This window comes from Bubalus bubalis, chromosome 14 (assembly GCF_019923935.1).
Source record: "Bubalus bubalis isolate 160015118507 breed Murrah chromosome 14, NDDB_SH_1, whole genome shotgun sequence".
NCBI classification, from domain to species: Eukaryota; Metazoa; Chordata; class Mammalia; order Artiodactyla; family Bovidae; genus Bubalus; species Bubalus bubalis.
The window spans coordinates 16,737,559-16,760,669 of NC_059170.1; the positions used below are offsets into that span (position 1 = coordinate 16,737,559).

General features: G+C 43.9%; 2 protein-coding genes across 5 annotated transcripts in view; one reads left to right on the forward strand and one right to left on the reverse strand.

Annotated features, from left to right (window-relative positions):
- Positions 1-11,650, reverse strand: part of RPRD1B (regulation of nuclear pre-mRNA domain containing 1B) — a 57,410-nt gene extending 45,760 nt beyond the window's left edge. Inside the window, exons 1-2 of the mRNA XM_006051740.4 lie at positions 11,107-11,650; positions 5,926-6,055 (exon numbers count right to left, since the gene is read on the reverse strand). Of these exons, the coding sequence (XP_006051802.1) occupies positions 5,926-6,055; positions 11,107-11,257 (281 nt within the window). The 5' untranslated portion in view covers positions 11,258-11,650. The remainder of the gene's footprint in view (positions 1-5,925; positions 6,056-11,106) is intronic.
- A 10-nt stretch (positions 11,651-11,660) lies between these two features.
- Positions 11,661-23,111, forward strand: part of TTI1 (TELO2 interacting protein 1) — a 41,827-nt gene continuing 30,376 nt past the window's right edge. For 3 of the 4 annotated variants that reach the window (XM_006051741.4, XM_044927659.2, XM_044927660.2), the window contains exon 1: positions 11,661-11,797. The gene's annotated coding sequence lies outside the window, so the exon portion shown is untranslated. Of the gene's footprint in view, positions 11,798-21,176; positions 21,403-23,111 lie in introns of all 4 variants that reach the window. The other variant, XM_044927658.2, reaches the window with a different exon arrangement.

Here is a 23,111-nt window from a genome sequence, read left to right on the forward strand (position 1 = left end):
CAGCGCCTTTGCACTTCGCCTGGAACCACATTACCCGACACAGCTCAGGCCCGACAAGGCCCCTCTGCTCTCCTCCTTCAGGTGTGTCTGTTCACACAGCACCTTTCCAGTGAATCCTTTGCTAATCTTCCTATTTAAAAGTACACTCCTTACTCCTGCTTAATTTTTCTCCACAACATTTAATATTTGGATGTGCTGTATGTATAGTTTCCCTGTTTATACTCTTTCCATTTGAATGTAATTTTCACAAGAGCAGGGATGTGTCTTCCCCCAACTGCTATATGCCCAAGAATAAACACAATAAATGTTGAACTGCCAATGTTTTTAATAAAATTTTAGATAAGTTTCACTAGGCCAGGCAATTAGTTAGCTTTCAAAGACTATTTTACCACATGGAGGTCATTCATGTCAGATGTCAATTCAATTAAATATTCATCTGCTCATTCACTGGGGTTTGTGAAATACCGTGCTTGGAATACACTGAACAAGGTCTAAGTCCTCACCTCTAGGGCTTGATCTAGCAGCACCCCACCTCTCCACACCTTCACATTCTAGAACACTCAACCGTATTCTCTACTCAGCATTTTGCTGCCACTGGTAAATGTGACTGTGTTCATGCTATCTCCGCTCCCTTGAATGGAACCCCCAAAACGGAACAAGGTGAAGAGCAAGAAGCTATAATTCAGGTAGCTGAAGTGTATAGGGAGTATGTAGAAACAGCAGAAGAAACTGGAGGGATAGAGACAGAGTGGCCTGAGATTACAGAGGACCTTATTTTGTTGTTAAGTCGTTATGGCCTTTATCCTGGAGGCAACAAAGTCCCTAATGTGATCAAATGTAGGCTTTAGAAAAATAAAGTCATTTTAACTATTCTAACAACAAAATCACAACTAACCAGAGTTTAACTGGTTGGTATTTTAACATGAAATCTGTTCTCTTGGGCTTCCCTGGAGGTCCAGTGGTTAAGAGTCTGCCTCACAATGGAGGGAATGTGGGTTCGACCCCTGGTAGAGGAACTAAGATCCCACATGTCAAGGGGCAACCAAGCCCACGTGCTGCAACTAAAGACTGTGTGCCCCAAGGAAAGCTCCTGCTGAGCAACGAAGACAGCTCACAGCCAAATAAATAAACATATGTATTTTTTAAATTAAACAAATAAATAAAATCCATTGTCTGCAAATTTTCCTAAAAGAGAAATCAATCATGTCAACAAATTCCTGAAAGGACTGAGGGACAGCTACCCAAACACCAGCGCCGCGCCTGAGGCCGCGCCTGAGGCCGGGGCCTGGTGCTCCACTAAGGCCGGCAGTGCAGCTGCAGTCTCAGCACCGACAGTGGGTACTGACGCCCAAACCTGTCATCACCAAAAGACCTTCAAAGGCTGTGGCCACTAAAGTGAAGCCAAGTTGCTCAGTCGTGTCTGACTCTTCGTGACCTCATGGACCGTAGCCTACCAGGCTCCGCGGTCCATGGGATTTTCCAGGCAAGAATACTGGAGTGGGCTGCCATTTCCTGCTCCAAGGGATCTTCCCAACCCAGGGATCGAACCCAGGTCCCCTGCATTGCAGGCAGACACTTTACCGTCTGAGCCACTAGCCCAAAAGGGCACTCTAGTTTAATGAGTGAACTAATTAACCGTGATAGGCTGATTCCTTGAGCACTATAGTAAAACAAAGTTTTGCCACCTAAGGTCCAAAGACAGAGACACAACAGTCAACTAATCTTTTTACAGATGGGGTTTTGCTATAAGTAGCTCCAATGAAGCTGAAGTCACTTTAGTACCTGAACTGGATACAACCAAAGCAATAAAATCATTTTATGACAGGAGGAGCTATCTTTTCAAGTTGTACTAATTCCATTCTAATTAGAGATATTTAAGTGAAAAAACACCAAAAAACCCCTTGCCACCTATCAATGAATAAACTGAGAGATAAGTATATATATAAGTTATTTTGTGGAACACAACTTAGTATGTATCTTAATTCTAATTATTATAAATTCAACCACTGAAAATCTGATCTAAAAAGTGAAAAGTATGTATTATACCCATGTGAGACTGCTGATTGGAGTGTCAGCTGGATACCCGAGGGCCTGCCAAGCCAGGTTACAGGTCTTCCTCTGCAGTGCTAAGGGCACTGCCTTCCTTGGCACACCCACCATAGCTCGTGTGTTTCTCTCTAATCCCATGCACAGTAGGCCAATGGCAGGCCTACTCAGGACAGAAATGCTAAGTATCCTCAGCACTTCCAAAAGCACCTCATGTAATGGCAGAGCAGAAACAGTTCTTTGCAATTGTGTAGAAAACGTGACGGATAGGAAAGCCTGGCGTCCATGCAGCCCATGGGGTTGCAAAGAGTCTGACATGCCTGAGCAACTGAACTGAGAAAAGAGTTAACACGGCAGGCCTGAGACTGCTGCCCTGACAAAGGCCTGCTCACAGGGCTGGCCCTTGACTGGCATCTGGGAACTTGGATTTCAGACATGGTCCCATCACGTCCTAATGGAAGAGGGTGGTTTTCTGTGCTTAAACTGTTTGTACAAACAGTATGGTTTTATGCTGAACACTTGCTTTTCTTCTGGGAGTCTAGAATTTTGGCCAGGAGTGCCTGTGAGCAACCCCAGCAAAACCCCTAGGTACTAAATCTCTAATGGGCCCCCAGGTAGATGACACTTGGCGTGTGCTGTCACAGCTCAAAGTGGGAAGAACTGAGTGTGTCGCGTGGGACCCACCAGGAGTGGACCCCAGGAGCTTATGCCTGGCCTCCTCTGGACTGCAGCCCTTGCCCCTTTTCCCTCTGCTCATTTTGCTTTATATCCTTTCACTGTAATAACTCACAGCCATGAACACAACTACCCACTAAGTCCGGTGAGTCCTCCTAGAAAGTCACCAACCTGGAAGTGGTCTTGGGGACCCATGATTGTTATAACAGTAAATAAATATGTATAGGGGGATAATTCCAAATTCATGTCTCCAGAAATTAATTTCCTACTGAGCTTCCAACTATTTCATCCATCTGCCTATCTGGCATCACACCTTGGAATATCTATCAGCCATCTCGAACTTAATACAGCCAAAACAAAATTCCTGATTTCCTCTACCAATTCTTGACCCCAATCTCCATCACAGTAAGCAGGGCCATCAGTCATCCATATACTCATGTCAAGAACCTAGAAATATGCGCTCTTTGACTTCTCTTTTCCCTCACTACCAGCTCCCCCTTAATTCCCACAAATGTTCTCTATTTTACATGGGAGTGGGCCACACAAATCTATCCATACATATTTAATAAAGCTGTAATTTTCTCAACGCTTCTGAGTCCTAGCCAATGTCATCTCTAGCCCATGCAAGTGCAAGACCCCCCATGCCCATGTCCCTGCCCTTTATAATTCATTCTCCACCCCAAAGTGGAGGGATGCTAGAACAAAAGTAATTGGAATACATCATTCGCCTGCTTAAAATCCCTCACTGACATCCCATCAGGACAAAATCCTAACACTCTGCCAAGGCTCACAGGGCATATGTGACTGTCACCTGGCTACCTCTCTGGTTACTTAAACTGCTATTCAAATTATATCTACTCCCAGGAGCTTGGGTTCCACCCTGTAGCTTAGATGGTAAAGAATCTGCCTACAATGCAGGACAGCCGGGTTCGATCCCTGGGTGGGGAAGATCCCCTGGAGAAGAGAATAGCAACCCACTCCAGCATTCTTGCTTGGAGAAGTACATGGACAGAGAAGCCTGGGGGGCTACAGTCCAAGGGATCAAGGAGAGTCAGACACAAATGATGGACTAACACTTATCTACTTACAAGCTTGGCAAGCTTTCCCTGACTTGAGAGGTTTGTTCCCCTCCCCCTACCCTAGGTGGCAGGGGGTTTGAAGGAGCAAGTAAGAAATTATCATCAAGAGATTCCTAATCAAAATTTTAGTCAATATTAATGGGTCTATCTTTGTTCATTAATTGGACACAAAAAGACAATACAGAGAGCATTTCTCATTGTTGATAAGGTGCCTTGGGATCAAAGTGGAGTGGCTGGACTTTCTATCCTAATAATGGCAGTGGGAGTAGGGAGGGAACTTAGAAACATGGGGATCTTGGAAATAATATCCAAACAGAACCTTAAAAGAACTAGAAGAATGCAAAGAGGAAAGCTAACAGGCCTATTTTATTTTTTTTAGGATCAGGTCTATTTTCCCCACGATGCCATGGAATTTGCCAAGACATGTTTACAATGTCTTGTAATTGTAAAACAATAGGTTTTAAGATGAAACCAAGTAGAAAAGGAATTTTTAATCTTGGTATTGCTCATCCCTCTTCTCCCACCCCTTTCTACTTATCCTTTTCTGATTTGGGGGCAGCTAATGATTACTGTTCAATGTTTAAGGAAAATGTGTGTTATCCCTACAGGAATTATTTTAGTCAATTTCCTATACTCGAAATTAGTTAACTTATTCAGTGACTGTTTACTGTATCCCTACTCTGTGCCAAAGCTGTGCAACAATATTGCTCAGCTCTTGGGATACCACTGATATCAAGACTAAACGGTGTCACCTAAGCTATGTAAGCCAGTAGCTCTATGCCAGACACTGCACTAAGTGCCTGGAACACAGCAAAGAACAAAAATGAAACAGTCCTTCTCTTCACAGAGTTAATAATTTAGTGCACTCCCATGAATGAGCAAAGACTGTTTTACTTTAACCTCACAACAACTCTAAGGAGATAGGTGGTAACATCCCCTTTTAACCAATTAATGAAACTTGGGTTCAAAAAGCTAAGTAACACATCCAAGGCCACTCAGACAGTGTTGGAGGTAGAGCTACAGCCCACATCTAAGAAACCGTTAACTAAATCTCCTCAAACAAAAAAATCGCCTCTCTCCAATTTCAGACGGCTACTCTAGTAGTCTGTTCTAAGTTTATTCACTGTTACGAGGATTCCATGTTTTCAAGTTCCTAACACATCCTGCTTTTTCAGTAGCCATGTTCACAAAAAAGGTCACTTGACAAACAAATATTTTGTTTCCATCTCTATAAAGCTAGATGTCATCTCTTCAAAATGTTCTGAATTTCTCATTTCATTCTTTCAAACTTTCCAAATCTTTCACGGAATGCCAGACTTATTTCCACACTTAAGGTCTTTCACTTACACTCTAGACCCTAGAACAGTTTCCGTTTAACCCACTAGTCTCCTCACTGCCAGTTTCCTTTGGCAAAGATGTTTACTTTCATATGTTTACTTAGTAACATTCTAGTGAAAAGTAACTTATCTTTGCTTCTTCTGGGCAGCTAAGTGTCAAAAGCAGTTTGCTTTTAAATGAATAAAAATGATTTATAACATTTTTAATGAAATGTATAATTTCCATGATCTCAGCTATAGGTATGCCCTATGCTCCGGTCCTCTGTCACAAAACACAACAGGGGCAGAGTCTCAGTATGATAGAGCCAGAGAAACTTTTAACACTAATAATTCCTATCTTTGCAGTTACAATAATGACTACTATTTTTAGTGAGTTAGACATCCAGACACCCAGAAGGAAGTAAATAAAAACAAAGGCACAAGCAATGAATTTCTTGCTAAGTAGCATGGTTTTGTTACCGGAAAGTTCCCTCGTACAATTTAGCTTTGTTTTTTGACCATAAGCTAATGAGGTAACTCAGCCAAACCAAGGAAAATACCATATTCTAGAAATAAATTCAATAGTGAGTACATCTAAGAGACAAGATGTGCTTCAAGTGCTAGACTGAATCCCTTCAATACAACAAAATATTTACATGTCTGAGAGAGTTCTCAAGGGCCCAGGCAAAATATAAAACCACACTCTCTATAAAGCACATCTCTTTTAAGTATGAAGTTGGTGAGTTACAAAGGCTATCACAAAAAAAGAACAAAAGGGAAAAAGTAATGCATTTAAAAATAAAACATACCTGGCAACGTGAGAAAAAGCATCCACAAGGACAGATTCAAATTCCCTCGTGAATTCGGGTCCTTTCCTTTTACTGTTTTGAATGACATCGTTGGCTAAGTATAGAAAAGTAAGCTTTCTATTTGATTTGGCTGGAAAAAAAGAAAAGATAACTTAGCTTACACCACGGAAATTCTCAATCCACAATTCTTTTGCATTACGCTACTCCTAAAGAATACTAAGACAAACATTATCCACTTGAGGTCTAGATGGCTATGTTTGAAAACAAACAAAAAAAAAACACAATTTAAGGAACTCCTGGAGGTGTGTCTAGTAAAATAGGACTGAGAATACAATTTTGAAAAAAACAGGAAACAAGAAAAGCCATCTTAATTTCTGTGTTATTTTAATCAGTGTAATTAATTGGCAATAAAAATGAAGATAATCCAAAGAAGATTCCTAAAAGATAAGCAGTCAATATTCTCCAGAAGACATGTTAAAAGCAAGATTTCCATTTATTCTGTTGCAAAGATGAACATTTCTAAGTGAAGTCGCTCAGTCGTGCCCGACTCTTTGGGACCCCATGGATAGTAGCCTGCACCAAGCTCCTCCGTCCATGGGATTTTCAAGGCAAGAGTACTGGAGTGGGTTGCCATTTCCTTCTCCAGGGAATCTTCCGAACCCAGGGATCAAACCCAGGTCTCTCACATTGTAGACAGATGCTTTACCGTCGGAGCCACCAGGGAGCATTTCTAACTCACTGTTAATTATCAAATACCACAGAATGAAAGACTGAGTTAGGTTTCAACTTTAAAATAGATTCTTGTAGTTTATGCTCCTGGACCAAGAACTTGAATTTCTTTTTCAACAGTTCAATAACCATAATCAGTCAATGATACCAACTCTACAATCCAGAGGAATCTCTAGATGTACCCGTGGATATTCATCTTAAATAAAAATACATGTGAATGCTACATAATCAGTGAAAATTTACACACGTCTGAAACCTGGATGTGCAAAATCATGGCTCCCACAAAAATTCTTCTCTCTTATACCTACTAAATGCAGCATTCTCTATTACTCTACATGGCATCATATATTAAACCATAAAAACCTCATGCAATCTATCTGAGTTACACTTGCTTAGTGGAACATACTGAATTTCCCAGCTTCTCTGCACATAACTTTTCAACCATGGAGTTACATCAATATCATTTTTGGTCCCAGCTTTCCTTTGTAAGAAATAAATAGTAACACAATCTGTTCAAAACAAAGTTTTCTTCAACATCAAAGTGCCTGAAAAACTCAAGCAAACCCTATGTCAAACTTTACACACTGAATTACTAGTCCTTATTCCTTGCTCTGAGAAACCATTTCTGTTTCTTTTGAAATGCACACAGCATGCATAAATTCTGACACAGCAGGCATAAGATCTGACATTTTAAAATGTAGTACAGGAGAATAACTCAGGTAAAAACAAGATTTTTAAGGCATGTTACAGTTTAAACTGATGACTTAAAATGCTCATAAAATTAAACATGGATACAATGAACTGTATTAACCTTCTGGTAATAACCTAGTTTAGACAGCCAGCTGATGAGAATATTGAAAACCTTGAGCTATCTTTAACTGTTCTAATGATTATTCAAAAGCAGAATGTAAGCGTCAATAATTTCAATATGCCACTGTTGCTACAAAGGTATGATTACAGCAAAAAGCGCTTTCTTCAAAAAGCGCTTTTTTTTAAAAAAGTAAACCTTTTTCTAGGATATTGCAGCAAATTAAACTATCATGTAAACAACACCATGAAAGCTGAAGATTCAGAAGTAAAACAGAACTTCTACAAAGCAAATCGAACTAAGTGAAGGTTTACAAATATGATATACTTTATGTTTAAAAAAAAAAAGCCCAGAATCCATATTGTAAAATGTCTATTAGGCCATTCAAGACCTGATACATTGTGCACTATTACAAATATGATAGCTAAGAAGATACAGAGCCAAGGTTTTCACCATCTATGATGCAATTAATTCTCATCACCCTCAAACTTAGCAATGGGAATTTGTTTAGGATAAAACTTCTTCCCTCCACATTCAATGTCCTGAATAGTCAACATTAGCACCATGTGTCAAAGGCAATATAACAAAGCCTTAGACGGAATTCCCTGGTGGTCCAGTGGTTAGGACTCTGAGTGCTCGCTGCCTAGGGCCTGGTTCTACCCCTGGTCAGGGAACTAAGATCCCACAAGCCACAGCCAAAACAAACAAAAACAACAACCCCTCCCCCCCCCCCACAAAACCCTAGAATATTTGAAAATACAGTCATAATACACAGAACACACACACACACACACCCCTGTCTACTCCAGCCCTGGGTGATAACTCACTTGTTCAGGTGTCTTTCCAATATGTCAGTACAGATTCTTTCACTCCCTACAGAGGCCCATTCCAAATTAGAGCAAGGTTTAAGTAACTGGCTGTCCAAAATTTTTCACTTGTTTGGCTAGTTCAGACATCTAGGGAAACTAACTTTTTTAAAAAAAGGTTTATTTACCTGCATTCAGGCTAGGGTACAAAACACTACTGAAAAATGTTCATCTAAGAGCATTTTCCCTGGAGAAGGAAATGGCCAACCACTCCAGTATTCCTGCCTGGGAAATCCCATGGACAGAGGAGCCTGGTGGGCTACAGTCCATGCGGTTGCAAAACAGCGGAACACGACTTTGCAACTAAATAACAACACAGAGTATCTTACACCAAATTGTTTCAAAAATAAAGGGAGTAGTTCTACCTAGAACAGAGTCCAAAGGGATAAATTAAGAATTATTCCTAAGAAATGGAAAGAAAATAACAGTAGGAACAGAAATAGTATTCTATTTCCAAGTAGGAAAAGGAAAAAGTTTAAAGTCTCATGAGTATTTGGAGGCAAAAAAACAATCTGTGAGTGTCTTAAAGAAATGACTACAGACAGAAATGCCCACTTTTAAAGACTCAGGTTGGGCTAGAACCTAAACGGATAGTCAATTCAAACGCTGGGGCACAAAAACCTTTTCCACTTTAGTGTGGAGGCATTTTCAATTCATGAAGGAAGCTTGGGTATTAGAAAACTGTATTCTGAGGCTTGGAAGACCAGCCTCTAGTCTATATTGTCCAATATGGTAGCCACTAGCCACATGCAGCTATGAATATTTGTTTTGTACCTAACAAAACTCAGGAACTGAATTTTCCATTGTATTTATTTGAAACTTCCTTAGTCACACATTGTGAGTGCTCATGGCAAGAGGCTACCTTATTGGACAGCAATGTAAAACATTTCTTTCATCACAGAAAGCTCATGTCCCAACTGGATAACCCTTAGCAAAGCATTTAATCTCTTCGTATCTTTATCTTTTCATCTATAAAACAGGGATAATAATGCTGACCTACTTACAACATAAGGTTCCATTATACGAGATAAGGGTTTAAGGAGCTTCATAAACAAAAGAACTCTAAATTGTTACTCTCAATAACTCAAATACGGTGAGATGGGGAATCAAGATGGCATCACAAAAGAAGTGACGTTTGAGATGGATTTTGACATGCCTCTGAGATCCTACTAGAAAGGATTCTATAGAGGCAATTCAGATTTTCTCCCCACATCTCAGATGATCTGAGTGGCACAGTGGGGTTCATGAATGAGGTTCTGGGAGCCCCAGGCTCTATTCTCCAACAACCTAGAAGGATGAGGGGGCTGCCCCCCCACATCTCGGTACAACACATATCTGGAGGGGGGTGGGGGGAGGGCCTCTGCCAGAGGACTAGAATTGGGTCTCCCCAAAGAATCCTGGATTTTGGTGTCTGCCAATCTGATGTTATCCGAGGCTCATGGGTTCTCTCATCTGCATAACAGGGTGACATCCTGAGCTCACAGAGAGCAGAGGACACATGTAAAGTTACCTCCTATGCTACAAAAGGTCTACCACACACAGGCTGTCCAAAACAGCGCTAAGCTTCATTTCCTCAGCTTTTTGCTCCGAAACTCAGCAGGGCGTAAGACAGCTATGTAGGTGCCCATCTTTCCTCACCTGAAAGCAACTGTGGCAAAGACCGTGTCGCACATGGAGTCACCAGTATCCCCCCTCACGGTATCCATCCAATGCCCACACTGTGCCTGACACCATGCTAGACGTCCATGTGGATTAGGCTGACCACTTTTCACCACACACCCTTTGAGCCTCCTTTTTTCTCACCTGCCAAGTTCCTACTTTATAGAACTCTGGGAATTTTAAAAAATGACATGTGTGTAAAGAGATCAGTACTGCACTTGGCACAGAACAAACGCACCGTAAGTATCACTTATCATCATCTTCATTTTACAGATCAGGAAACCGAGAAACAGAGAAGTTAAGCTGCCGGGGCTCAGTAAATGACAAAGTCGGGCTTAGATTTGAGGCAGTTGGCCTCTGGGGCCAACAGGCTTTCAAGCACCCAACCCAGTGCCTGGCACATGACAGGCTGAGCTCAATCAATGGCGGCCAGATCCTGAGCAGGATCTAGAACCAAGGAGAGCTGCATGAGAAGAGGAGCCTGAGAGGCTAGGTGTAGGTGGAGTGGCCTCTTAACTTCTCTGTAATGGCAGTGACTATATCCACTCCCCAGGACAGTGCTGAGCATTGAGTGCAAGGATGTACGAAAGGTCCTAGCACACTAACTGGCACAGAATAAAGCCTCTGTAAGGGCCAACTGTCCTCATTTGCGTTTGACAGATGAGAAAACAGAGGCTTAGAAGAAACTTGCCCGGTATCACTCAGCTAGTAAAAGTGGCTGAGCCAGGGCTCGATCTGGGCAATCTTACTTCAAATCCCTAGCCAGCTCCTGGCACACAACAGGCCAGGGCTTGGACCCTCCACCTGGCGCTCAACGGGGCCGAGAGAATAATAGCCACAAGTGTCAGAAAAAGCCGGAGGGGGAAAACGACTGGATGAACTGAGAATCCTGAGCCCCGGTCGGTGGAACTTAAGACAAGCACCTTAAACCTTCCGAGGCCTCGGTTTCCTTCTCCGAGAAATGATGATAACACTGTTTCCAACCTCAGCAAGCGCAATCGATCACAGGCCCGGGCCTGGAAAGCCAAGGCTCAGCAAAGCAGCTACAGGAGCCGCGGGAATGGGTGCGGACGAGGGCTACCCGGGGTAGGACCGGAGGAGGACGGAGGGGATGTTTACCTTTGCGGAGCTCGCGATGCCACACCGAGACGATGGGGCCCGCGTGCTTGCGGTGGTGGATGAGCCACAGGGAGAGGGTCTGCACGCTCTGCTGAGAGTTGCTCAGCTCCGAGAGCTTCTTCTCCAGCGCCGACTCGGAGAAGGAGGACATGGTGGCGGCGGTGAGGCCCGACAGGGAGCGGCCTAGGCCGCCCAGTGCGGCGGGAAGAGTGACGGCACGAGGCCGGGGCCTCACTCCACCCGCCTGCGGGACTCTTTACGGACTGACAGACGGCCGGGGGGCCCGGCGGGGGAGGGGATGGGTCTCTGCAGTAACAGCCACCCGCACCGCCGCCACAAGATGGCCACCGACCTCTCACCCCGCCGCGAGCGCAGGGTCAAAGGGCAAGCGCAGAAGTGGTGGGACACCGGGGGGCGGGAGTCAGAGTGTAGAAAACACCCTAGTGTTGAAGGCCTCTTTGAATCTCGCTCTTGAGTACTCCGAGAGCGGCAGACCGGGAAAAAAGCGCAATTCGACGGCCTCCGGAAGGCGCTTTGACCGCTCGCGCCCGCACGCCGACGCAGTGAGTCTCATCGGAACCCTTTCTCCCGCTCCCGCAGAACCTTTCTGGCGCTGGGCGGTGCGCGAATTATGCGTCACTTCCGGCGCGGCGGAGGAGGCGGGAGAGTGAGGGAAAGGCTGGAAGACGAGGTAAGGGAAGAGTGGCGCGAGCAGGAGGGAGCCCAACAACCGCGAGCCCTTAGAGGGGAATCCCAGGGAGACGATGAGGCTGAGAGATCATAACCTGGGAATGGAACGGGGCCTTTCTCCCTCACCTGGCAGGCCGCAGCCACACTCTTCCTCCTGCTTTCTGACCTACCACCACAAAAAGCTTTTTTTTGGTTCTGCCAAGCCACGCACGTGCACTTTTTCTGCCTCCACACCTTGGCTTTTGCTCTTCTTTCTCCAGAGGTGACGCCCCCCTCCCCACGTGGTGGGTTCCCACTCCACCTCCAGAACCACCCTTAGTGGCCAGTTCCGATGTTGAGTTTGTGACAGCACCGCTGTAAAACACACCTTTGTGCTCTTAGTTTTTGTGCGCACCTGCGTGCGTGCTCACTAGTATTTGACTCTTTGCAACCCCATGGACTGCCGTGCCAGGCTCCTCTATCCATGGGATCTTCCAAGCAAGAATACTGGAGTGGGTTTGCCGTTTCCTATTCCAGGGGATCTTCCTGCTCTTCGGGGAATTAAAGGCTGCCCTCTGGGGTGGGGTGGGGGGTCCATTTGACTGTGGCTCAAATTTAAGTACCATATGTTAACTTTGTGGGTGGATAAGGAAGTCAGTGGGTTCGTTAACCTCCTTTAAGAAACACTATTTGACACTCTGTTTTCAAAAACAGAAATACTCTGTACCCTTTTCCTATTTCAAAAAAGTTATAAATTTCAGTTATCAAATCAGCAGAGAAATTTGTCCTTTTAACTGATAATGGGGTTGGTGGTAGGGAGTTAGGTTATTGTAGACATAACAGAATTTTAAAATGTCCCGATCACAGTGGAACCGACCAGTTGAAGCAGATTCCACTTCGGAGACCCTTGTTCTATTATAGTCGATGCCTGTTTTTGCTCTTACTGCCCTGTTTTTTGCTTAGCTGCTTTTACTTCTCCAGACTGGAATCGTGATAATCATAGCCAACATAATGAGCTGCTGCTGTGAGCTAGACACTGTTTTCACACAGTGACTCATTTAATCGTCGCAACAAAGCTATGAGATGGTATTAAGTATTCCCATTTGGCAAATGTAGAAACTGAGGCTGAGAAAGTTTAGGTGACCTACCTAAGATCACATATCTAAGATTACAGGGAAGGGACTCGACCTATATTTTTTACCCTAACACCTTATTCGTAGCTGATTGAGTGAATTAAGATCAAAGAGGTGAAAAGCCTAAAATTACAGTCAATATCCAGTCATAATTATAACCTAGGGCCTTTGAGTCCAGTTGCTCAGTCGTGTCCGACTCTTTTCGACCCCATAGACTATATAGTCCATGGAATTCTCCAGGCCAGAATACTGGAGTGGGTAGCCGTTCCCTTCTCCATGAGATCTTCCCAACCCAGGAATCGAACCCAGGTCTCCCGCATTGCAGGAGGATTCTTTATCAGCTGAGCCACCAGGAAAGCCCAAGAATTCTGGAGTGGGTAGCCTGTCCCTTCTCCAGCAGATCTTCCCAACCCAGGAATCAAATCAGGGTCTCCTGCATTGCAGGCGGATTCTTTACCAGCTGAGCTTCTAGGGAAGCCCCAGATCTAGGCCATCTTTCTGTATTAAGTAACAGTGGCATATAGTGAGCACTTTTACACCAAGTTACTATGTATTAAGTATCTTACATACATTCTTTTATTTAATCGTTAACAACAGTCCTATGGGGTATGCGTATCACTATTTGATATATGAGAAAACATTAAACATGGATGAGTAATCTGTTCAGTGTCACTTGGACACAAGAAACAACGGAACTGGGAATCAAATTGAGGTTATCTTGTCAGATTCTTCACTCTCAAGCCAGGGGTTCATTTATTCTTTCAGCCAGTAATTTTTGAGAGCCTTTGTCTGAAGCACTATTCAGAATAGTGCAAACAGACTGAATCTTTGTCCTCGGAAGCTTATCTTCTGCACAGGAAGATAAACATAGTCGTGTGTAAAATGAGCCCAAAAGTTGTAAGTGCTTTGAATAAAAATAAAGGAGGGTAAGAGGGTTGGGAGGAGGGGGTTCTCTGGTAACTCAGTGGTAAAGAATCTACCTGCCAAGGCAAGAGACTTGGATTGGATCCTTCGGTCTGGAAGATGCCCTGGAGAAGCAAATGGCAACCCACTCCTGTATTCTTGCCTGGGAAATCCTATGGACAGAGGAGCCTGGTGGGCTACAGTCCATGGGGTCGTAAGAGAGTGGGACACAACTTAGCGACTAAACAACAACAACAAAAGTATAGCACCTTATCCTATACAGAGTGTCCCATTTGTCTTCCACACCTGTACACCATGGCACAGAGGTCTTATATCGCCCGTGCCTGTGACAAAGCAGAAAGAGACGGGGAGGAGGCGGAGAGGTTGCCAGGGAAATGGGTTCACGCAAACACTGATTGCAGTTCTGTTCTAGCACCTCCCCAGGGACTGCTTTCCACAACCCAGTAGGGCTCCACTGAACTTGGAAAAGATTAGAGTCGAGAACTGGTTTATTCAGTCATTCTCTGCCACAGTTGAACTCTGGGTTGTCTTCTCTGCTCACCCAGAGAATCAGCTTGTTCTGAGTGCCTCATCCCAGTATCACTTTCTGGGCAGAATGCCCCTTGCTATAAGTTATATAAATATCAGACTTTGCAGTGCTACTGTAAATAATCAGGGTTGCATTTTATAGGAGTAGAATCTAGGACACCTAAGCTTCTAAATCTCTAAACAGTTTCTTCTGTAATTGACATATTGTCACACAGGTGTGATTTCATGGCCATCCCATAAAGGTGTTATATATGAGTACCTTTTATAGTCATGCCAGAGTAGCCATTTGTTACACTCTCTTCCTTACAGAAAGCTGGTTTATGTATTTCTGAACCCATAACCCATTCTTTGAAGATCTCCACTTGTGGTAAATCTTCATCTGTACAGGATCCCATTGGGAGAATATACTGCTATTTATCCATTAGACTATAGAAGTGCAGTAGTTTTTAATGTGGAGGCAATTCTGGATAGGATATTCCAGAACACACCTATTGTATGCATTTCTGTTGGGTATATTTATCAAAGAATGTAATTACTAGATCATAGTGTGTATGTATGTTTATCTTTAGAATAATAGATAACTGCCTGAGTATTTTCCAAAGTAGTAGTACCACTTATACTCTTACCAGCACTGAATGAGAGTTCTAGTTGCTTCATATCCTTGCCAACACCTAGTATTTGCTTTTTTCTCCCCCTTTTTTCAGTTTAGCCCTTCTAGTTGTTGTGTAATGGTGTTTTGTTGTGGTTTTATATTGCATTTTCCGTACTAATGATGTTGCTGCTGCTGTAACTCTGTGCAACCCCATAGATGGAAGCCCACCAGATCCCCCCATCCCTGGGATTCTCCAGGCAAGAACACTGGAGTGGGTTGCCATTTCCTTCTCCAATGCATGAAAGTGAAAAGTGAAAGTGAAGTCACTCAGTCGTGTCCAACTCTTCACAACCCCATGGACTGCAGCCTACCAGGCTCCTCCGTCCATGGGATTTTCCAGGCAAGAGTACTGGAGTGGGGTGCCATTGCCTTCTCCGACTAATGATGTTAATATCTTTTCATATGTTTATTGGCCATGTGGATATACTCTATTGTGGTATGCTTGTTCAAGTCCTTTTCCATGTTTCTGCTGGATTGTCTTTTCCTTAATGATTTATAGAAAATCTTTATTATAAATATGGATGTGTTATCAGACATATCAGATATCTTTCCTCACTTTATGGGTTGTCTTCACCCTTTTAATGGTCATCATCCAATTTATCAATGTTTTTCTATGGTTAGCTCTTTTCTGTGTCCTGTTTAAGAAATCTTGGGCTACTCCAACATTACAAAGATTTCCTTTTTCTTTAGAAAGATTTATTATTTGACATTTCACATTTAAATCTAGTGTGAGATGCAATCAAGACCTATCCTTTGCCGGTTTATTTCAGTGTCACCTTTGTCACATATGTGAGCCTATATGTGGAGTCTCTGTTGAGGCGGTTAAGTCTCTTTGTGTGGGGGTTATTTCTGGACTGTATTTTGCTCCATTAATTTGTTTGTCTTTCTTTTTGCCAATAACACACTGCCTTTAATTATCATATCTTTGCAGTAAATCTTGAAATCAGGTAGTGTAATTTACCAGTTTAATTCGGAGAAGGCAATGGCACCCCACTCCAGTACTTTTGCCTGGAAAATCCCATGGACGGAGGAGCCTGGAAGGCTGCAGTCCATGGGGTCACTGAGGTTGGACACGACTGAGCGACTTCACTTTCACTTTCACTTCAAGATTATCTTAGCTATTATAGGGGGTTTGTATTCCCATATCAATTTTAGAATAATCTTGTAACTTTCTACAAAAATGCTACTGTGTTTTGGTTGGGATTGTGTTGACTCTGTACCAGTGGTTCTCAGCCAGAGTGATTTTTACCCTCCACAGGACATTTGGCACTAGCTGGAGATGTTTTGGTTGGTACTCTTAGGGGAGTGCTCCTGGCATGTTGGGGATGGAGCCAGAGATGCTGCTCAGCATCTGACAATGCATAGACCAGTGCTCTACCAATAAATTATCCAGCTCAAAAATGTCAATAGAGCCACTGTAGAGAAATTCAGAATTAACATAATCAGTGTTTCTTTGGGCTTCTGTCTACCGTCTTATTAAGTATTTGTCTTCTGTTTGACTCACTGGTTTTGCTTCCTTTTTTTCCTCATTTTTCACCTTCTTTTGGATTAATAAAAAATATTTATTATCCCTTTTCATGCTATTCATGGGGTTCTCAAGGCAAGAATGCTGAAGTGGTTTGTCATTGCCTTCTCCAGTGGACCACATTCTGTCAGAACTCTCCACCATAACCCATCTGTCTTGGATGGCCCAGCACAGCATGATTCATAGTTTCATTGAGTTATACAAAGCTGTGATCCCTGTGATCATTTTGGTTAGTTTTTTGTGATTGTGATTTTCATTCTGTCTGCCCTCTGATGGATAAGGATAAGAGGCTTGTGCAAGCTTCTGATGGGAGGGACTACCTGTAGGGGAAGCTAGGTCTTGCTCTGGTGGGCAGGGCTTTGCTCAGTAAACCTTTAATCCAATTTTATGCTAATGGGTAAGGCTGTGTTCCCTCCCTGTAGAACCAAACATGGAACAAGGCTCCATGGATCAGGGCTGTGGTCTTTCCAGTGGTCATGTATGGTTGTGAGAGTTGGACCATAAAGAAGGCTGAGCCCCTACAATTGATGCTTTCAAACTGTGGTGCTAGAGAAGACTCTTGAGAGTCCCTTGGACATCAAGGAGATCAAACCAGTAAATCCTAAAGGAAATCAGCTTTGAATATTCATCAGAAGGACTGATGCTGAAGCTCCAGTACTTTGGCCAGCTGATGCGAAGAGCTGACTCATTGGAAAAGACTCATGCTAGGAAAGATTGAGGGGAGGAGGAGAAGGGGGTGACGGAGGATGAGATGGTTGGATGGCATCATCGACTCAATGGACATGAGTTTGAGCAAACTCCAGGAGATGGTAATGGACAGGGAAGCCTGGCATGCTGCAGTCCATGGGGTCGCAAAGAGTTGGATGCAACTGAGCGACTGAACAACAATGAATTTATTATCCCATTTTTACTGCTCTCTGAACTTGTTAGAAACATATTCTTGTACAGTTCTTTTGGAATTTACCCTACAGATTTCAACATGCATTCTTGACATGTTAGCTAATACAGATTTTTTTTTTAACTACTTGCTGGTACTACTAGTCTCTTAATATCCTTATCTCCTTTTACACCATCCATGCACCTTTTGTGCATTATTGACTTGCATTTACCTTTAATTTTGAAAGATATTTTTGTAGAGTGTAAAATTCAAGGTTAGCAGTTACTTTCTTTCATCGCTTTAGAGATGTCATTCTGTTGTTTTGTGGATTTCATCATTTCTTTAGAGAAGATATCTACCACTTCTACTGCTGTGTTAAGATTTTTCTCTTTATTTCTGGCTTTTTGGCTGTATGATGTGTCTCTGTGTTTCTCTTTGTATTATCAGCTTAGAGTTTTCTAAGCTTCTTGAATCTGTGGGTTAATCTCTTTCATTTTGTTAGCCATTTCTCAGCCATTTGTCCCCCAGCAGCAGCCTCCTCTCAGAAGTCATGTATTTTGAGATTCCTGAAGACTATGGTTTTGCTTATAGGACCCCAATCCTATATGACCACATTAAAAGCATCATTGTTGCTTTTTCATCAGTGACAGCCCTCAGCCTGGGCCTCATCATAAGCTTGAGCCACATCCAGAAATCAGCAAATAGACCAAAGGAAAACAAACAAACCAGCTGTTGATTGTTGACTCACTGTGACTTTCATCCTTCGCTGGAGTTAGTCCATCTGGTCTTTGTTGCTTCTACAACTATTTGATGCTTTCAGATCAGATCAGTTGCTCAGTCGTGTCTGACTCTTTGCGACCCCATGAACCGCAGCACGCCAGGCCTCCCTGTCCATCACTAACTCCCAGAGTTCACTCAGACTCACGTCCATCGAGTCAGTGATGCCATCCAGCCATCTCATCCTCTGTCGTCCCCTTCTCCTCCTGCCCCCAATCCCTCCCAGCATCAGAGTCTTTTCCAATGAGTCAACTCTTCGCATGAGGTGGCCAAAGTACTGGAGCTTCAGCTTTAGCATCATTCCTTCCAAAGAAATCCCAGGGCTGATCTCCTTCAGAATGGACTGGTTGGATCTCCTTGCAGTCCAAGGAACTCTCAAGAGTCTTCTCCAACACCACAGTTCAAAAGCATCAATTCTTTGGTGCTCAGCCTTCTTCACAGTCCAACTTTGATTTAAGAAGTGGTTTTTAAAATTTCTCTGGGCTTCTCTAGTTGTCACCGGGTGTATTGGCCTGCTATCCTCTACTGGAGCTACTTGAAAGGAGAATCTGTACAGGTGTTTTTGAGCGCTTTGTCATATGCCAGATGCTCTTGCGGCCTCTAGGTGTATGGTTGCCTAGTCTAAAGTAGGTAAAACAGGCACAAACAAAATAATTCAGCGTGCTGAGTACTGTAGTGGCGGTGTGTGCAGCGCAAGGAGAAAGGCCGCTGCGACAGCACCACCTGCTGAGGGAACTGCGGGTTCTGTCATTTCACATGGTGCAGTTTCCACTTCAAGGGGCGAAGCAGCGAGAAAGGAAGTTGATGAGCATGGGCCTGATGGTGCAGAGCCCTGTACGCCATGCTACAAAGGCGTTTGTACTTTAAGCAGGCTACAAAGAACAGGTGATGAATTTTAACCATGGAAAAGAGTGATCCAGGTTTTTGTTTTAAAAAAATTACTTACATGTCAATGTGAAATGTGGGTTCAAGAAGGACATACACACAAGGCAAGGGTTGCCAGAGAAAAACATTTTGATCAGTCCAATATTAAATAGATGATTATAAGCATCAGTAGATTTGAAAGATATTGAAGGCGTAGAACTGATGAAGCTTAAGGGAAGAGTGGAATTAAGAGAAAGGTGAGGGCTTCCTCGGTGGCTCTGTGGTAAAGAATCCACCTGCCAACGCAGGAGACACAGGTTCAGTCCCTGGTCCAGAAGAATCCCACATGCCACAGAGCAACTAAGCCTGCGCGCCACAACTACTGAGCCTGTGCTCTAGAGCCTGGGAGCTGCAACTACTGAGCTCTCCCACCCCAACTGCTGAAACCTGTGAGCCGCGACCACCGAAGCCTGTGCTCTAGCACAAGAGAAGCCACTGCAGTGAGCCCAACCACCACAATGAGGGGTGGCCCCTGCTCGCCGCAGCTCTAGAAAAGCTTGGGCAGCAACGAAGACCCAGCACAGCCAAAAATAATTTTTTTTTTTTTAAAGGGAGGTGAAAGAATGCAGAGTCTAAGGTGTCTAGCCCAGGTGAGGACCATAAATCACGAAGGGAATACAGCAGAAAGAGCAGATGAGTTCAGTTTGGGACAGGTTGTGGTGTCTTCACTAGCTCTGTTACAGTTTTTGTCATGTAATCTGAGAACGTAGTTCCTGGGACCCCCAAGTTATCTTCCCGAAACTCCTGAGATGAATAAGAGAGATGCAGGATCCCAGGCCATCGCCTTCCACCCAGCTTTAACCAGACACTGATTTTATCAGTTTTACATGCTGGGCTTCCATTTAAACTGTTCTATTTGAAGGAAGTTTTCCATGCTAAAAGATAAAAAAGTTACTAAGCAGTGTTTCCTTCTTCGTTCATCTTCCCATTTTAAGTCTGTTTTGAGTCACTTACTTGAATGGAGTCCTTTGGTAGGACATGCAGTGCTACCCTCTCTGAATCCTTGTCTGTGGCTCTTTGACCTTGATGGCTGCATCTCTTTACTGTAAGTAGGGTTTGGGGGCCACAATCCTTTATTTGCAGTCAGTAGATGCTATTCCACTGTCTTCTATTGCAAATGAGAAGTCCAAAGCTGGTCTTTTTCTAAGTTATTTGTTGTTTCTTCCTGAAGGCATATGTGATTTCCCCCCCTTTTATCTTTTAGTGTACAGGAATTTTACCAGAATGTGACTAGATGTATATCTTTCAGTCTTTTCAATCTCCAGGTAAATCCTTTTGCAGCTCAGGGAATTGTTTCAGTTGTTTATTTGTTTTAGCTCCTCCATCTGTTCTTTTTTCTCCTTCTAGAATTCCCAGCTATTTATATGTGGGTTCTCCCAGATCTATCCTCCAAGCCTCACATTTTCTGTCTCTTTGTATTTCTGCTCAGTTTTAAGATAGCTCTACTTGATCTTGCTAGCCACTAATAGGATCACAGCGATTAACTGTCTTTAAAAATTTTTTTTTAATCAGTTGAGGTTTTTTGGTATGGAAAGGCATATTTTTAAAATTCTAAGAGATATCTTTTTGTCTTGTAATTGAATTTCCTTATTACTGTTTTTTGGATTTTTATCTATTTCCTTTTGTTGTTGTTTGGGTCATGTTAAGTGGAGTTGGTGATGGACAGGGAGGCCTGGCGTGCTGCGATTCATGGGGTTGCAGAGTCAGACACGACTGAGCGACTGAACTGAACTGAACTGAAGTGAAGTCCTGTCTGACTCTTTGCGACCTCATGGACTGTAGCCCACCAGGCTCCTCTGTCCATGGGATTTCCCAGCCAAGAATACTGGAGTCGGTTGCCATTTTTCTTCTTCAGTGGGTCTTCCCAACCCAGGGATTGAGCCTGTGTTTTCTACATTAGCAAGCGGATTGCTTACTGCTGAGCCACCAGGGAAACCTTGTATCTCCTTCAGTTGTTCTGTTACTCTAAGGTTCACCACCTCAGGGGTGCTCTGTCTGCCTTTCCTACTCCTGACCTCTGTGTCCCATTAAGGGGTAACTTCTTTCTTTCTGTTGTTACAGTTACTAGTACCTCTGGATCATCAGTGTGTGAGCTGGTGCTGCTGGAGCGTCGGTAGTCCTTGACTTAGCTTTCTGGCATCCATACCTGGCATTTTGCTAGCCTGGATTAGAGAGGATTTGAGCTTCTTCCCTTCCCTGGCTTCTTGGAGGTCACAGAGACCAGGAACCTCACAGACCAGCAGTGCCCTTCCTCTCGTGGAACTCTGGGGACCAAACTCTGTACGGGGTATGAGAACCTAATCGTTGCCCCAGAGCCCCTTCCTGACCCCAGAGGAGAAATCCAGGACCAGCTCTCTCTCTGGGCTGAGCAGGTTTTGCCCACACCTACCAGGCATCACTTGCCTGCCAGCTGTAATGGGACAGTGAGAAGCAACAGACACTTTTATATAAAAAAAAAAAATATTTGTTTGGCTGCCTTGGGTCTTAAGTATGGCATGCAGGATTTTTATTAGCAGCATGTGGAATCTAATTCCCTGACCGGGAGTCGATCCCAGGTCCCCTGCATTAGGAGCGTGGAGTCTTAGTCACTGGACTACCAGGGAAGTGCCAGCAGACACTTTCTTGTCATCATCTGTTCAGAAGCCCCCAGCAAATAGAGAGAGTGAGAGAGAGAGAGAGACACCACCAGGCTAGGTGATCTCTAAGCCTCCATCCATTGCCTGCCTTTTACAGCCACGTGTATTTATGGTCTCCAGCTTCAGCTCAATCCTCAGTACCCTGGGACCAGACTTTTATGTCTTCCCAGCATGCTTTGCTTTCCCCAGAGGGAATATAGGAGACTTTTATTTCTTTCCTCAAGCCCTCTGTTTCCCCTCCTTCTTGTTCACTGTCAGCCCATGACTTTGCATTTCCCCTCGTAGAGAAAAAGAGCTTCTCTTGTGTAAAGTTGCTGAGCTCCTTCGATTACCTATAAACCTGTCTCCTTTCCCTGCCTGCCTGCCATCCACCTCTCCATCCTGCCCCAGCCTCTCTTCTCCCGTGGTCTCTGTGATCATGTGCGCTCCTGGTTTTCCCGTCTCACTGGCCGCTCCCTTTCATTTTGTGTTGCTGTCAGTTCCACCCAGTTCTGAGTCTTCTCCTGTATTACTAGCTGCCAGGGAGTCTTTTTCAGTGAGTAAAGTTGATCCAATCACCCTCTGCTTAGAACCTGTCTATGATAAGAACAGGCATAATTAGTCCATACTGGTAAAAGTCAGAGTAACGGTTACCTCTGGGTAAGGAACCTATGGGTAGGGGAAGTGGGAATTGATTGCAAAAGGGAATGAGGGAGCCTTTCAGTGTGCTGTAAATAATTCTGTATCTTATTTTGGGTAGTGTTTCATGGGCCTCTGCATATACTTAAATCCACTGAGGTTTCTATTCACTCCTCCCTTGAGTCTTGCCTCAGCGTTTCCTCCTGTGAAACCCAGGCTGTCTGTCTGAGTGTTAAGATATGTAGGTCTTCCAGGCTCATGTAGGACAGTAAGCACAGGTCTCTCCTAATTCTTCATAGATCATATTGTCACTGTATATCTGCTTCCCTCACTGGACTGAGGGCTCCCAAAGACCAGGAACCGGCTCTTTTCCGAGAATGGCACCCCACTCCAGTACTCTTGCCTGGAAAATCCCATGGATGGAGGAGCCTGGTGGGCTGCAGTCCATGGGGTTGCAAAGAGTCGGACACGACTGAGCAACTTCACTTTCACTTTTCACTTTCATGCATTGGAGAAGGAAATGGCAACCCACTCCAGTGTTCTTGCCTGGAGAATCCCAGGGACAGGGGAGCCTGGTGGGCTGCCGTCTCTGGGGTCGCACAGAGTCAGACATGACTGAAGCGACTCAGCAGCAGCAGCAGCAGCTCCCTCAGCACCTCGTGCAGTGACTGGCACGTAGGCCCCTGCTGAACGTCTGTTGAGTGATGAATGCGAGTTCACTTTGTATTTGCTCTGAGCTTGG